Raw genomic sequence first — 14173 nt, forward strand, 5'->3', positions numbered from 1 at the left:
GCTGACCATACTGGAGAAGTGAGCATAGAGTCATACAGCACAGAAACAGGCCCTTCGGCCCACTTGCCCATGTTGACCAAAACACCACATCTACGCTAGTCTGACCAGCACGCGTTTGGCCCATATCCCTCTAATCCTTTCCTATCCTTATACATGTCCAAATGTCTCTTAAATGGTGTTATAGTACCTCCACTGGGGTTTGATTATTATACTTCATTTTAATGTCTTTAATTATTTGCCATGACAGTCAGAGCATTGTGGGAATACTGCCTGAAGCCCACTCAATCTGGAATCTGATTCCCCTCATCAATGACATTTGTTTGCAAAGTGTTAGCTTGTTCAGACCTCCACATCTGAAAATATAAATGTGGCTGGCTGGGACCTCGAGCATTAGGTAGGTCCAGGGAAAAATCAGCCATTGTTTCCCCTCATGTTTCTCCTTAAGCCACGTGTTCTTCTCGGCCTGCAGGCTGGGTGAAAACATTTTTATGTCTAAATAACCTACCCAGAGATTTAGTTTCCTCCCATTAATCTCTTATTTAAACAGGGAAGCAAATTGTTTTGCTTGTTGCAAAGTCAATCAAGGTCAGGGTCCCTCTAGCTGCTTTGAAGATGTACACCCCAACCCCCACCCCCATCCCAAACCAACTTATCCCCAAATATTTGTCTCAGGAAGCTACTTTGAAACAAAGGTTCTGCCGCTCGTGCATTTTCCCTCCCCTTTATAAAACCTCAGTACCGCCACAGATCCCATAAATATGTAAACATTTGGTCCTCGTTTGTTAATATAAATCTCCAGTAATTATACATTTTTCAAAACAATGTATTCCTCATGCAGAGCTGGAGTTTCACATTTGTAGAAAATATTTTGAATTGTGAGCATGAAAGTATCCATAATTAACAAATGTGTGTGTGATGTGACTGCAACTGCAGTTGTAGAATTTCAGTAAGTCCACAATATTGCTGATTGATACACATGCCACAAGATTTGCCATTTCATGTTCCCTGGTTAATCCGTTGCCATAGGCGGCACTTCAATCTGCCGTTTATCTACTCCTTACCAGACCTCTGCCTTCCCACATTCCTTGCTTCTACTGTTTCTTCCCTTCCATTGACTCCATTTATACCTCACGCTGCCTCGGCCAGGCCAGCAACATAATCAAGGGCAAGTCGCACCCTGGCCACTCCCTCTTCTCCCCTCTCCCATCGGGCAAAAGGTATAGAAGTGTGAAAACGCACACCTCCAGATTCAGGAACAGTTTCTTCCCAGCTGTTATCAGCCAACTGAATCATCCTACCACAACCAGAGAGCAGTCCTGAACTATCTACCTCATTGGTGACCTTTGATCGGACTAACCTGGCTTTACCCTGCACTAAATGTTATTCCCTTATCATGTATCTATACATTGTAAATGGCTCGATTACAATCATGTTTTATATTTCCGCTGACTGGTTAGCACGCAACAAAAGCTTTTCACTGTACCTCGATACACATGACAATAAACTAAACTGACTGAACTGATCTTCTCACTCTTGCCTCTGTTCCCTCCTATTCCTTCTGAAGGCAACAGTCCACATTTCTGCTCCTGACCCAGGTGCATAGTTTCTGCACCTTGCTGTCTGGTATTGTGGCTGACATCAGTTCACCCTGAACATTGTTCGCATGTCTTCCTTTTCTGCCAATAATTTATTTGAATACTTGATAGTTTTCTTCATGCAGTTACTCTTCTTCAACTCTAGTTCTCTATCTTTTTCACAGGTTTCCTTGAGCTGATTACCAAAATTAACTATCACTGAATGCTTCTCATTCATTGCCAGCAATTCAATTGCCTGTTACACTAATAGTCTGTGTATTTAAATGCTTTTCAGTTCAATATAAACTAGACTCTGAAATTTTGTTTGTCGAATATTGAGGGCATTATTCACTGCCAGCAATTCAATCGACTGTTTTGTGTGTATTAATTATGTTTATTGTGTATTTTGTTGCTTGTATTTCCTGGTAATAGATCAGCATAATCTAACTGGCTATTCACACATTGAAGAATGGATCAGGTTTTGTAAAAGGACAGTGTCATGAAAGCTGAAAGCAAGAGTAGTTCAATTTTACCCTTTAAAATTCTCCAAGATTTCTAGTTTGTAATTCAATCAAGAGTGTTTGAATACACATCTGATTAGTGTGACGAGTATTAAAGCTAATTATTGAGCTGCACCACCTTTAAAGTTCCTGTCCCACTTTCACGACCTAATTGGCGACCTCTGCGGAGTTTGCACTTGACTCATACTCGCAGCATGGTCGCCACGAGGTCATAGGAGGTCTTCGTAACTCTTCCTCATGCTCGTGAGTGGTCTCCGCGTACTCGTGGCCTCAAGTAGGACGCGGCATTTTTTCCAGCCTGATAAAAAAATGTCCATGAGTAAAAAAAAGGTTGGCTTGGAAAAAATGGATACTTTTTACTCGTTGGTAGGTCGTAGGTAGGTTGTAGTAGGTCGTGATGGTAGTCGTAGATGGTCGTAGGTAGTCGTAGGTCGGTAACTGGCCCGAGAAAAAAAAATGCAAACATATTATTAATAGTTTTTTATTGGAGGGAAAAAAAAAAGAAAAAAAATCACAGTACATCTGACGTATGGCATTTCATTTTCCTCCATTTTGTTTTTTATAAATAATAATAATAATAATAATAATATAAACAAAATAACCCTAACCCACCCTCCCTAAACACCCCTTGGCAGCTTATTTTTTCACAATCCAAATATATCACAAAATCAAATGCACTTTTTAACAATAATAAAGTAACAAAACAGAATAAAGGCGGATCCCCACTTACTGTCAAGTGCCCTCAGTCAATAGGTAGTTCCTTTAGACCCTCAAAGTATGATAAAAAAGGGTTCCCATTTCAAATAAAACTTTTTCACAGACCCCCTCAATGTGAATTTAATCTTTTCTAGCCTTAAAAAAAACATGACGTCTTCCAGCCAAGCAGCGGCAGATGGAGGAGTGGTAGATTTCCAGACCAGCAAGATTCCCCTACGGGCCAAAAGTGATGTAAATGTAATGATATCAGACTGGGTTGTATTTAAACCCAAGGTTTTATCTGTTACACCAAATACAGCTACAAGCAGGCAAGGTTTCACTGTCATCCCAAGGACTTCACTGATGGTTTTAAAAACCACTGCCCAGTAGTTAACAAGTTTGGGGCAAGACCAGAATGCATGAGCTAGATTGGCTGGAGAGAACGAGCACCTGTCACAGCCAGCGTTCGTCCCTGGATATATGTTAGCAAGCCTGGCTTTGCTTAAATGAACCCTGTGTAAAACTTTAAATTGTATGAGCCCCAATCTAGCACATGATGACGAGGAGTGGACTTTTTTTCAGCGCTTCTGTCCAGCATTCCTCAGACAGATCCATACCAAGGTCATCCTCCCACCTAGCTTTAACTTTGTTCAGGTTTTGATCTCCTAAATACATCAATTGAGAATATACTGCAGAGATCAGCCCTTTATTTGCAAAGGTAAGAGTGAGTTTATCCAACACTGTGACAGGAGGGAGATCAGGAAAAGAAGGACATTTTTTCATGACAAAGTGGCGGACCTGAAGATATTTAAAGAAATGATTATGTGGGAGGCCATGTTTTTTGTGTAGGTTGTCGAAACTATCAAATATGTTGTTAGTGTATAAATCCTTAATGCACATAAGACCATTCAAACCCCACTGTCGAAAGGTTGAGTCAAGTGTAGAGGAGGGGAATAAATGGTTACTATGAAAGGGACCCAGAACTGAAGCTGATGTAAGCTTATAATGGCAACGAAATTGGTTAAATTTTTTGATGGTGGATAGTACGACAGGGTTGGATGTAAATCTAGAGGGTTTCAATGGCAGGGAGGAATATACTAAAGCTGGGAGAGACGAGGAGTAACAGGATTGTGATTCAAGCAGACACCAGTCTGTATCTGGTCGGTGGAGCCAGAATAATATCTTTTGGATATTGGATGCCCAGTAATAATTAATAAAGCTAGGAAGGCCCAGTCCACCTACTTCACGACCTCTTTGGAGAGTGCACTTATTGACCCTTGGAACCTTGTTACCCCATATAAAGGAGGTTATAGATTGGTTAACTGAGTTAAAAAATGCAAACATGACATCATTTGATCATGTGATCATTTTCCACTCGTAGCTAGTCGTAGTTGGTCTTAGGTGTGGAAGACTGAGGTCGAGGGAGGTCGTAGACATAGTCATAGGAGGTCTTTTACTTTGGCGAGTCAACACTACCTAGACATTTTTTTCAACTCGTCTAGGGTCTTCTAAACTCGTGGATTAGGTCGTCCAAGTGGGACAGGTCCTTAAGGCTATTTTGTGTGTTGCTCATCACTGCCCCAAGTCACCACCCACTGGACACTGTAACCTGATCAGGATATGCAGGCCCTGACAAGTTGATTCTTCTTCTTCGTGCGTTTGAGGCAGCAGAAATTATGTAACGCCCTCCAGGAGCCAGTTCGATGACTGAGGTTGCATTAGGGCTGCAAGCTGTTGTTGTTTGTTGGTTGTTATTTCTGCTGCTGTCTCTGTTTGTTGTCGTTCACCTGACTGAGGTCAGTTAACAGGGGTCACCACGGGGAGGTCGACTACATGAGCCCCAGCCAAGTTGATTCATATGCCAGTAATCATCATGTGAGGCAGAGTGGTCCATGAGGCATCAATAGAATCTTGCCTCCAGAAGCACTGTGATAGCCCTTTGACCACCACCACCAGGTGGCACAGTGGTAGAGTTGCTGCCTTACTGCACCAGAGATCCAGGTTCGATCCTGACTACGGGTGCTGTCTGTATGGAGTTTGTACGTTCTCCCTGTGACCTGTGTGGGTTTTCTCCGGGATCGTCGGCTTCCTCCCACACTCCAAAGGAGTACAGGTTTCTAGGTTAATTGGCTTGGAATAATTGTAAATTGTCCCTAGTGTGTGTAGATTTTACTTCGGAGTCACGTGAGTGACTACGTAAAGACCCCGTCCAGCACGCATGCGCGACATAGCGTCTCACGCAGTGCAACAGCGACGAACAGGAGTACAGGCGCTCCCGCTAGAAGTTTGAAAACGGGACCTTCAGGTAAGTAACTTACTCTGAGGTCGTGTTTTTCGTATACCTTGTTCTGGTTTGTGCACTCAGGATGAACATGGCAAGACAAAGAAAAAAGGTCGTTCCCCGTTCGACTCCGACGGAACAGGAGAGTTCCATCAGTGGGGGGCGACCGGCGGCACCTGGATAGCACATGCTGCGGTCCACAGTCACCGACACCAATTCCGAGCCGACCCCAGCGCCGCTAACACAGCCTGAACAACAGCAGCGGGCTGGAGGTAAGGCAAAAAGGAAGTCGGACCGGCCGGTATACTCCGACGAGTCCGGTACGGAAGACTCACCGCCCGAGAGCGGTAAAGGTGGCCGTTTGAGCCGAATGGAGAGGCTCATGGAGCAAATGCTCCAGCGTGACTTGTTCCGGGAGATGGGGCAAGCTCGCCAAGGGAGCACAAGCACTCCCGCCCCAGTGCATTACCACGCACTGGCCATCGCATCTCCCTCAGCCGAGGGGAGCGTTGGCGACCAGGACTGGGCTGGTCCAGAACAGGGGTCACTGGCCGAAGATATCAGGAGTATGCACGGGGTACAGGAACAGGAAGAGCTGCTAGGAGTGGTGAACCGCTACGTGGCAACACCGCGAGCGGGGCGGCCGTTACAGCCGAAACTGGCGGCCAGCATTGACTACCTGCCCTTTAAACCACTGCAAGAACAGGTAGTCAATGAGGCGTTGGACCGATACACGCCTCCAGAAAACTGCATTTCACTAAATGTACCTGCTGTCAACAGCCAAATCTGGGGGTACATTGGACAGGGCATAAGAACCCAAGAACTGAAACTGCAACGAATACTGAAGCTCCTGACTTCAGCTATCACCTTCTATGCTCGTTCCGTGGACGGGGTAGACATGACTACGAATCAGCAAGATACCCTGGCTCTACTGTGTAACACACAGTACGAGATTAATAACCTCCGCAAGGAAGCAATAAGACCTGCCCTCAATCCTAAATTCGCAGGACTGTGCAGAACACCGGCCTCGGAACCGCAGATCCTGCTATTTGGCAAGGACTTGCCCAAACAAGTGAAAGACCTGGATGAGGAATCAAAAGCATTTGGCCTCATGAGGGCAGGACCCAGAACCACTCAACCAAAGCGGCAGTACCCCATCGCATCCACTAGTCAACGTCAATTCCATGGGACTGGTGAAAGCTCGGGGTCCGCACACCATCCCCGGAAGCCTTTTTTAGGCCAGGGCCCAGAGCGGACCCCATGGAAAATGCGCCACCCCCACACAGCACCACCCCGACCGACGAAGAACCAGAACCAGAAGAAATAAATCCACCAATAACAATGGAGGTAGGTGGGTCCAGTTCCTACCAGTACATAACAGGCGAGGGAATTGTGCTAACAGGGGGGAGACTACACCTGTTCGTGGAAGCATGGAGGACTATCACACTTGATAGTAAGTAAGTAAGTAAACTTTATTTATATAGCACATTTTAAGTCAACTTGCATTGACCCCAAAGTGCTTCACATAATTTAAATAATAAGTTCCATTGCAAGCCATAGAAAAAGGTTTAAAAAAAAAAAAAAGAAGAAAAATGGACACAACATATTATAGAGTTCAACACAAACATCCCCCCACAGCAGAATCAAAACATTTCCACTGTGGGGGAAAGGCACCAGAAAGTTAAGTCCTCTTCCTCTGTGAAACACCCGAGGTCAGGGCCCATCTGTGGCCGTGCAGCCAGTCCGATGATTTTCAGGGCCCTCTTGCCGTAAAGATGGAACATCGGCGTCGGGTGAAACATTCCTCAGCGGCTTGGAAAAGTCTGGAGCGGCTGTCCCCTTCCCGGAGACCGGAGACTGCGGCACTCGTAGTCCTCAGGCCGCGCCGGCTGGAGCTCCGACCCCGGCGAACTCGATCCCTGGCTCTGCAGCGCTCCAAATCCAGCGCCGCCCGCGGCCGGACGCCCGCAGCCACAGCTCCGCGATGTTGGAAGTCGGCGGCCAAAGCGCTCCAGAGCTTACCGCACGGCGACCCGGTAGGCATCGCCTGCTCCGTGTTGGTATCCCAGCGCTGCGCCACCGCCGCCGAAGCTGTAGTCCCAGCCGGTCCCGACAGGAAAACGCCGCTCCATTTTCGGTGGTAGGCCGCGAGGACGGAGCGAAGAAACAGCACGGAGGGATGCTGCTTCTCCGACCAGGTAGGGGACTAAGAATAAAGTTTCCCCCTTCCCCACCCCCCCCCCCCACATAGAAGACCTCCACTAACATTTTTTAACATGACTTAAAATAAAATAAAATAAAGAAAGGTGTAGAGACGGACTGCGGGAGGTGCTAGTGCTCAAGGCTGGGGAGCAACTAATACCATATCCAGCACAGGTGGTAGATGGACTAATCTAGAATCATCACTACTACAGACACTGGGCATAAACTATTTGGAAATGTTGGGTGCGTTCTATGGTTTAAAAGCATATTGTACAAATATGCACCATTTGCATGTTTGTTTACAAATTGATAATACCACTGTGGTGACCTATATTAACCATATGGGCGGGATAAAATCGATATCATGTGACAATTTGGTCAACACAATCTGGCAATGGTGTGTCGACAAACATATTTGGCTCTCAGCAACTTACCTATCAGGTAAGCTAAGTACAGTGGCAGACACCAGGTCACGCAAGTTTAATGACAACACCGAATGGATGTTAAATCCCAAAGTATTTGCTGAAATCACAAAGCAATATGGCACACCAGATATCGATCTCTTTGCATCCCGACTGAATCACCAGGTACCAATGTATGTCGCTTGGGAACCAGACCCTGAGGCAGCGGCGATGGATGCATTCGCGCTGGACTGGGGGAACTATTTTTTCTATGCCTTTCTGCCTCATCAGTCGGGTACTACGCAAAATACAGATGGACTCTGCTTCAGGCATCTTGGTAGTACCCGACTGGCCTACACAGCCATGGTTCCCAGTGGTCCTTGACAGAGTCATTGAAACACCAATGACCATTCCCAGTAGGCCAGATCTACTGATTCGCCCTGTGTCAGGCGAAAGTCATCCATGCCATAACAGAATCAACCTACTGGATTGCAGATTCTGAAAAGACCACTACTGGACCTGGGATTGTCAAACAGGACCATGGACACGATGACAGCGTCTCACCGACTCTCCACCAAGAAACAATACCTCTCGAGCATAAGAAAATGGGAAAGATACTGCTCGAGAACAGGGACAACCTACTCATCAACCACCATAACGCATGTACTAGAGTTCCTGGCCAGCCTTCACCATGATGAAGGTCTGAGCTATAGCGCTATCAATTGTGTCTGAGCTATAGTGCCTACCTAAGACAGGCACCAGGACAACAGACCATAGGGTCCCATCCGCTGGTGGCCAAATTAATGAGGGGGATCTTCAATTCAAACCCCCCAAGACCCAGGTATACCAAGATCTGGGATGTCAGTGTTGTCCTGACATACCTAAGGGGATGGTCACTCTGGAACAGCTAACCCTGAAAACGGTCATGCTGATGGCGTTAGTCTCAGCACAAAGGGTCCAGTCCCTTCACTTACTCAGACTGGACAAAATGGTCATAACACCAGACCAAATAACATTCACCATTCAGGAGCTGGTAAAACAGAGCAGACCAGGAACTTCAGGTCTTGTTATGGAATTCCGGGCGTACCCACCTGACCCCCCGTTTATGTGTCATGACTCATTTGCTGTTATACATCAACACAACTAAAGATTCCCGAGGGAGAGAAAAAGTTTTATGGGTCAGCCACAAAAAAACACATGGTCGGGTGTCGAGCCAAACCATCTCTAGGTGGCTCAAACAGGTACTGGGAGCTGCTGGAGTGGATACTGACATTTACACATCTCACTCCACCAGGGCAGCATCCACATCGGCGGCTAAAAGAATGGACGTGCCACTCTTGGCAACAGCAGGGTGGTCCATGAGAAAACCTTCCAAATGTTCTACGACAAGCCGTTAGCAGAACCTGTTTTATTTGCAGAAAAAAATTTGGACTCTGCAAACATATAATTTAAGCCCGGGGGAGCATTATTTTACTTTGTTATTGTTTTCAAAATAAATACCATTATTGTTTTATAAACAGATTCATGGTTGATTACGATAACATACTTCCTCCCTTGGATGACTTCGGCAGCGAGTGAAGTATGAACTGTTACACGGTTTGAAATCACAGAGCTTTAAAACCTTCACGTGGTCACACACGTGACTCCGAAGTAAAATAGTGAGATTAAACGAGAACTTACCAGTTTGAAGTTTGATCTGTATTTTATGAGGAGTTACGATGAGGGATTACGTGCCCTCCGCTCCCACCCTCAATTGCAGAGATCAACTGGTAACTTAATTCTCCTTATCTTTACTATGTTTATTTCAATTACTGTGTTGTTTTCTGTCTTCACGTAATCCCTCATCGTAACTCCTCATAAAATACAAATCAAACTTCAAACTGGTAAGTTCTCGTTTAATCTTACTATTAGTGTTAATGTGTGGGGATCGCTGGTCGACGCGAACTGACAGAAGAAGGGTCTCAACCCAAAACATCACCTGTTCCTTTTCTCCAGAGATGCTGCCCGACCCGCTGAGTTACTCCGACTTTTTGTGTCTATCTTTGGTGTAAACCAGTTCCATCCTACACACTTGGTATTGTGGCCCTGGTGTTGATTGCAGTGGATGAGAATGTCAGAGATTAGTCTCCAACTAATTTTTTTTTTTTTTTTAATTAAATTTTTATTAGAAGTAGACATATTATAAAGTATAGTTGCATATTATAGTAAAAAAACTTTTCATATACATCAATCATACATTATTTAAATTTTCAATTGTCGATTACTTCTACTTCTAGTGGGTTTTTTTTATATAGAAAAAGAGAGAAAGAGAGAGAAAAGTTACAAATATCAAAAAAAAAAAAAAGGTGGAATGGGTTACTTATAATACGTCATTGGAGATAGGTTCGTACATTATAAAGTATGACTTTTCATCTAATCCTGAGTTCAAGTTTCAGTTGGGTTTTCGTGCCGGGCCAATCTATCCCGTCAGATAATTAATGAATGGAGCCCATATTTTATCAAAAAGTTCTTGTTTGTCCATTAAGACAAGTCTAATTCTTTCTAGATATAGGGTCTCCGACATTTCCACAATCCACATTTTAATTGTGGGGGTCGTAGGGCCTTTCCAAAATTTTAATATTAATTTTTTCCCGGTTATTATACTGTAGTCGAGGAAATTTCTTTGGCTTGTTGTGAGTGTTAAACTTTGCTCTGATATTCCAAGTATTATTAATTTTGAGTTTGGATCCAGTTTTGTATTAATAACTTCTGAAATTATTTCAAAAATATCAATCCAGAAATGTTTAATTTTTATACAATTTGCAAACGTATGTGTTAAATTAGCATCTAGATGTAGACATTTATCACAAATAGGAGAGATTTGTGGGAAGATTCTATTTAGTCTCCAACTAATTTCTGACATTCACATTTCATTGCACAGATGCAGATGACAGAGATAAACTGACCCAGGATAGGGAGGTAATGGGCAGTGCCCACCCAGCGACCCATGCCTTGGTATTTATAGACCAGTTCTAAATTGTGACACAACAACAAGATTTACGCATGTACTGTAGTGGCCATTTGGCTTGTTTTGTGTGTCATTAACTATGGCATGTGTCTTTAAATTTTAGACTGCCCGTTATATTGTGGGTGGGATTTATTACGTATTTTAGGGCGTGTTTGGAGCTAGGTTTCTTGCGCAGAAGCTTAGTTTTCAGTTTAGTTTGGGACCAGCATGGGGAAGGTGACCATGCAAAGTGTAACAGAGACACAAGGAGTTTTCTAACGTTTAATGCGATGCTGGAGTTCGATGAAGAGTATAGTGTACGAGTCGGAAGAAGTTTGGATGTACCTTATTGTTTTTCATCAGCAATAAAGAAATTATTAATCAAGAGACTGTGTTTTGAAGATTTATCTGTGAAGAAGCTCTGAAGGTCCCCGACGGAGAGCTTGCATGCGTACAAAGACATTCCCCTTAACCATGCAGTTCATTTAGTGGCTAGAGGGAGTAATCTCTTGAACGATATAAAAATCTGCCACTACATGTACATAGAACACAAAAATCAAAGTCTTAGAATTGTAGTAATTTGTACATTCCTGCAATTATATATTATATGTAGATTGTTATGGTAAATATGAATGAATGATACTTTATTGTCACAGGTGACAAGTCACAGTGATATTCCCGAGGTATGCAAAGAGTTGCCACATAAAGGGCAACGACAAAGTTAACGTATCCCACGCCAAGTCCTCCGTTGTTTTCGGCGGTGCACCATCCGGCTCCCACATGGCCCATCCTCGACTGCTGGTCGGTCCATATGGAAAACCTATTTCTCCCGGTTAGATATTCTGAATGAGGAGACACAATCTTAAATATGATCTTAAAATTTCCGAGTGAAATTAGGAAGAACCTATGCATGAAAAGGTAATGGGGTTGTGGAAAAATCTCCTGGCCATGTTGCAAAAATGTTCAACTAAAAATGAAAATGTTTTAAGAGGAGAGCACTGAAGAAAAGGCTGATCTTCAGTTTAGGTGAAATAAAGGGCCTGTCCCACTTGTACGTAATTTACGCGTCATAATTTACGCGTCACGACGCACGACGCGTGCGTAGTGCCGCGCACTTGATGCGCGCATGGTGCGCATTACACGTGCATGGTGCGTGGTGACGTAGGCAGTCGCGCCCGGCGCCCCAGGATTTTGATATGTATAAAATCTTCGTGCGCCATCTGCATGACCCGCAAATGACGCCCAAGTGTGACAGGCCCCTAAGTCTAAACATGGAAACTCAGGAAAAGTAATCCACCAGTTTACTCATCTAAAGAAAATAATCTTTTCAATCAGTTTATTCTTGAAAACATTACTCTGTTTGTGTCTTCCTTGGGAACTACTTGCTGCAGATTGATATAGTCGTTTTGGCATTATTGCAGTCTCTTGGTATCTGTATTGTTACAGGCATTGATGAATGTATTTCATAAAAGCATGTTGTGTTCTCCTGCAGATGACCAGATCTGGTGTAAAACCACCAAGCCCATCATGGAAGGGGAATGTTTGACAGCAATTGTTGGTGCGATGGAGCAGAGCAGCCAGTATCCCGTGTTGAACCTGAGTGTTAAGGTGGAGCGTGTGGAGGCAGCAGAGTGCTCCGAGCCAGCAGCCACGTACCCAGCCTCGTTACACTCAGACATCCAGCTACTCCCTCAGCAGGCAGGAATGGCTGCAATACTGGCCACTGCAGTTGTCAATAGTAAGTTCCAGTAACATAGGAAGAATACTGTGTGATTGTTGCAATTGGCATGCACAAGTTTTATTATTGAGCGATAATGCATTATTTATTTATTCATGTGATAATGTATAATTAATGAACAATAACAATAATAACATGGGGTGCAGTGATAGAGTTGCTGCCTCAAAGCGCTTGCAGCGCCCGAGACCCGGGTTCGATCCCGACTACGGTTGCTGTCTGTACGGATTTTGTACGTTCTTACCGTGACCGCGTGGGTTTTCTCCAAGATCTTACGTTCCCTCCCACAATCCAAAGAAGTACAAGTTTGGAGATTAATTGGCTGGTATAAGTGATAATTGTCCCGTGTGTGTGTAGGATAGTGTTAATGTGCGGGGATCGCTGGTCAGTGTGGACTCATTGAGCCAAAGGACCTGTTTCCGTGCTGTACCTCTAAACTAAACTAAACAAAAAAAGCTTAGCCAAAACAAACTAATTTTAGCTTAGAAATAGCATGGAAACAAACCCTTCGGCCCACCGAGTCCGCACCGACCAGCGATCCCCACACATTAAAACTACCCTACTAGGACAATAAAAAAAATAATACCAAGCCAATTAACCTACAAACCTGTACATATTTGGAGTGTGGGAGGAAACCAAAGATCTCGGAGAAAACCCACGCAGGTCATGGGGTGAACGTACAAACTCCATACAGACAGCATCCGTGGTAGGATCGAACCTGGGACTCATAGAAACATAGAAACATAGAAAATAGGTGCAGGAGGAGGTCATTCGGCCCTTCGAGCCAGCACTGCCATTCATTGTGATCATGCTGATCATCCCCAATCAATAACCCGTGCCTGCCTTCTCCCCATAACCCTTAACTCCACTAGCCCCTAGAGCTCTATCTAACTCTCTCTTAAATCCATCCAGTGACTTGGCCTCCACTGCCATCTGTGGCAGGGAATTCCACAAATTCACAACTCTCTGGGTGAAAACTTTTTTTCTCACCTCAGTCTTAAATGACTTCCCCTTTACTCCAAGACTGTGGCCCTGGTTCTGGACTCGCCCAACATTGGGAACATTTTTCCTGCATCTAGCTTGTCCAGTCCTTTTATCATTTTATACGTTTCTATAAGATCTTCCCTCATCCTTCTAAACTCCAGTGAATACAAGCCTAGTCATTTCAATCTTTCCTCACATGACAGTCCTGCCATCCCAGGGATCAATCTCGTGAACCTACGCTGCACTGCCTCGATCAATCAGACTCTAGAGCTGTAGGGCAGCAACTCTACTGCTACACCACCGTACTGCTCCAAATCTTGGGGGAAAAGACACAAAAATGGCGGTGTAACTCAGTAGGCCAGGCAGCATCTCTGGAGAACATGAATAGGAGGCATATTGGGTGGGGGCCCTTATTCTAGAGAGATGCTGCCTGACCCGCTGGGTTACTGCTGTACTTTGTCCTTGTTCCAAACTGGCATCTGCAGCTCTTTGTTTCTACAGTTTAAACTAACCTTGATGTGTGCTCAATGTTGACAAATGACATTGGGTCTAGATTTATTATTCAATAGTATAAGAATATACTGATATTGAAATAGTCATTTGATTGATTTAGATGGAATAACATTTTCAGCAGGACTAATTACAAAACAAATTAAAACATCGTTGGGTTTACATGTTGAATATGATAAACCATCCAATTATTTTATATTTTAATTATCTTCCTCTATTAAATATGTTTATGCCATAACACAAGAAATAGGACGTCTGTCGAAGATCAGGTTACTGCTGACCT

The 14173-nt window shown here is 44.2% G+C and overlaps 1 protein-coding gene across 3 annotated transcripts in view; it reads left to right on the top strand.

Moving 5' to 3' along the window:
* The window catches only part of zfpm1 (zinc finger protein, FOG family member 1), a 267911-nt gene that overhangs the window by 230353 nt on the left and 23385 nt on the right, over positions 1-14173 (top strand). For all 3 annotated transcript variants that reach the window (XM_033035651.1, XM_033035652.1, XM_033035653.1), the window contains exon 6: positions 12154-12399. In XM_033035651.1, coding sequence (XP_032891542.1) covers positions 12154-12399 — 246 coding nt within the window. The remainder of the gene's footprint in view (positions 1-12153; positions 12400-14173) is intronic.

Source organism: Amblyraja radiata, chromosome 17 (assembly GCF_010909765.2).
Source record: "Amblyraja radiata isolate CabotCenter1 chromosome 17, sAmbRad1.1.pri, whole genome shotgun sequence".
Classification (NCBI taxonomy): domain Eukaryota; kingdom Metazoa; phylum Chordata; class Chondrichthyes; order Rajiformes; family Rajidae; genus Amblyraja; species Amblyraja radiata.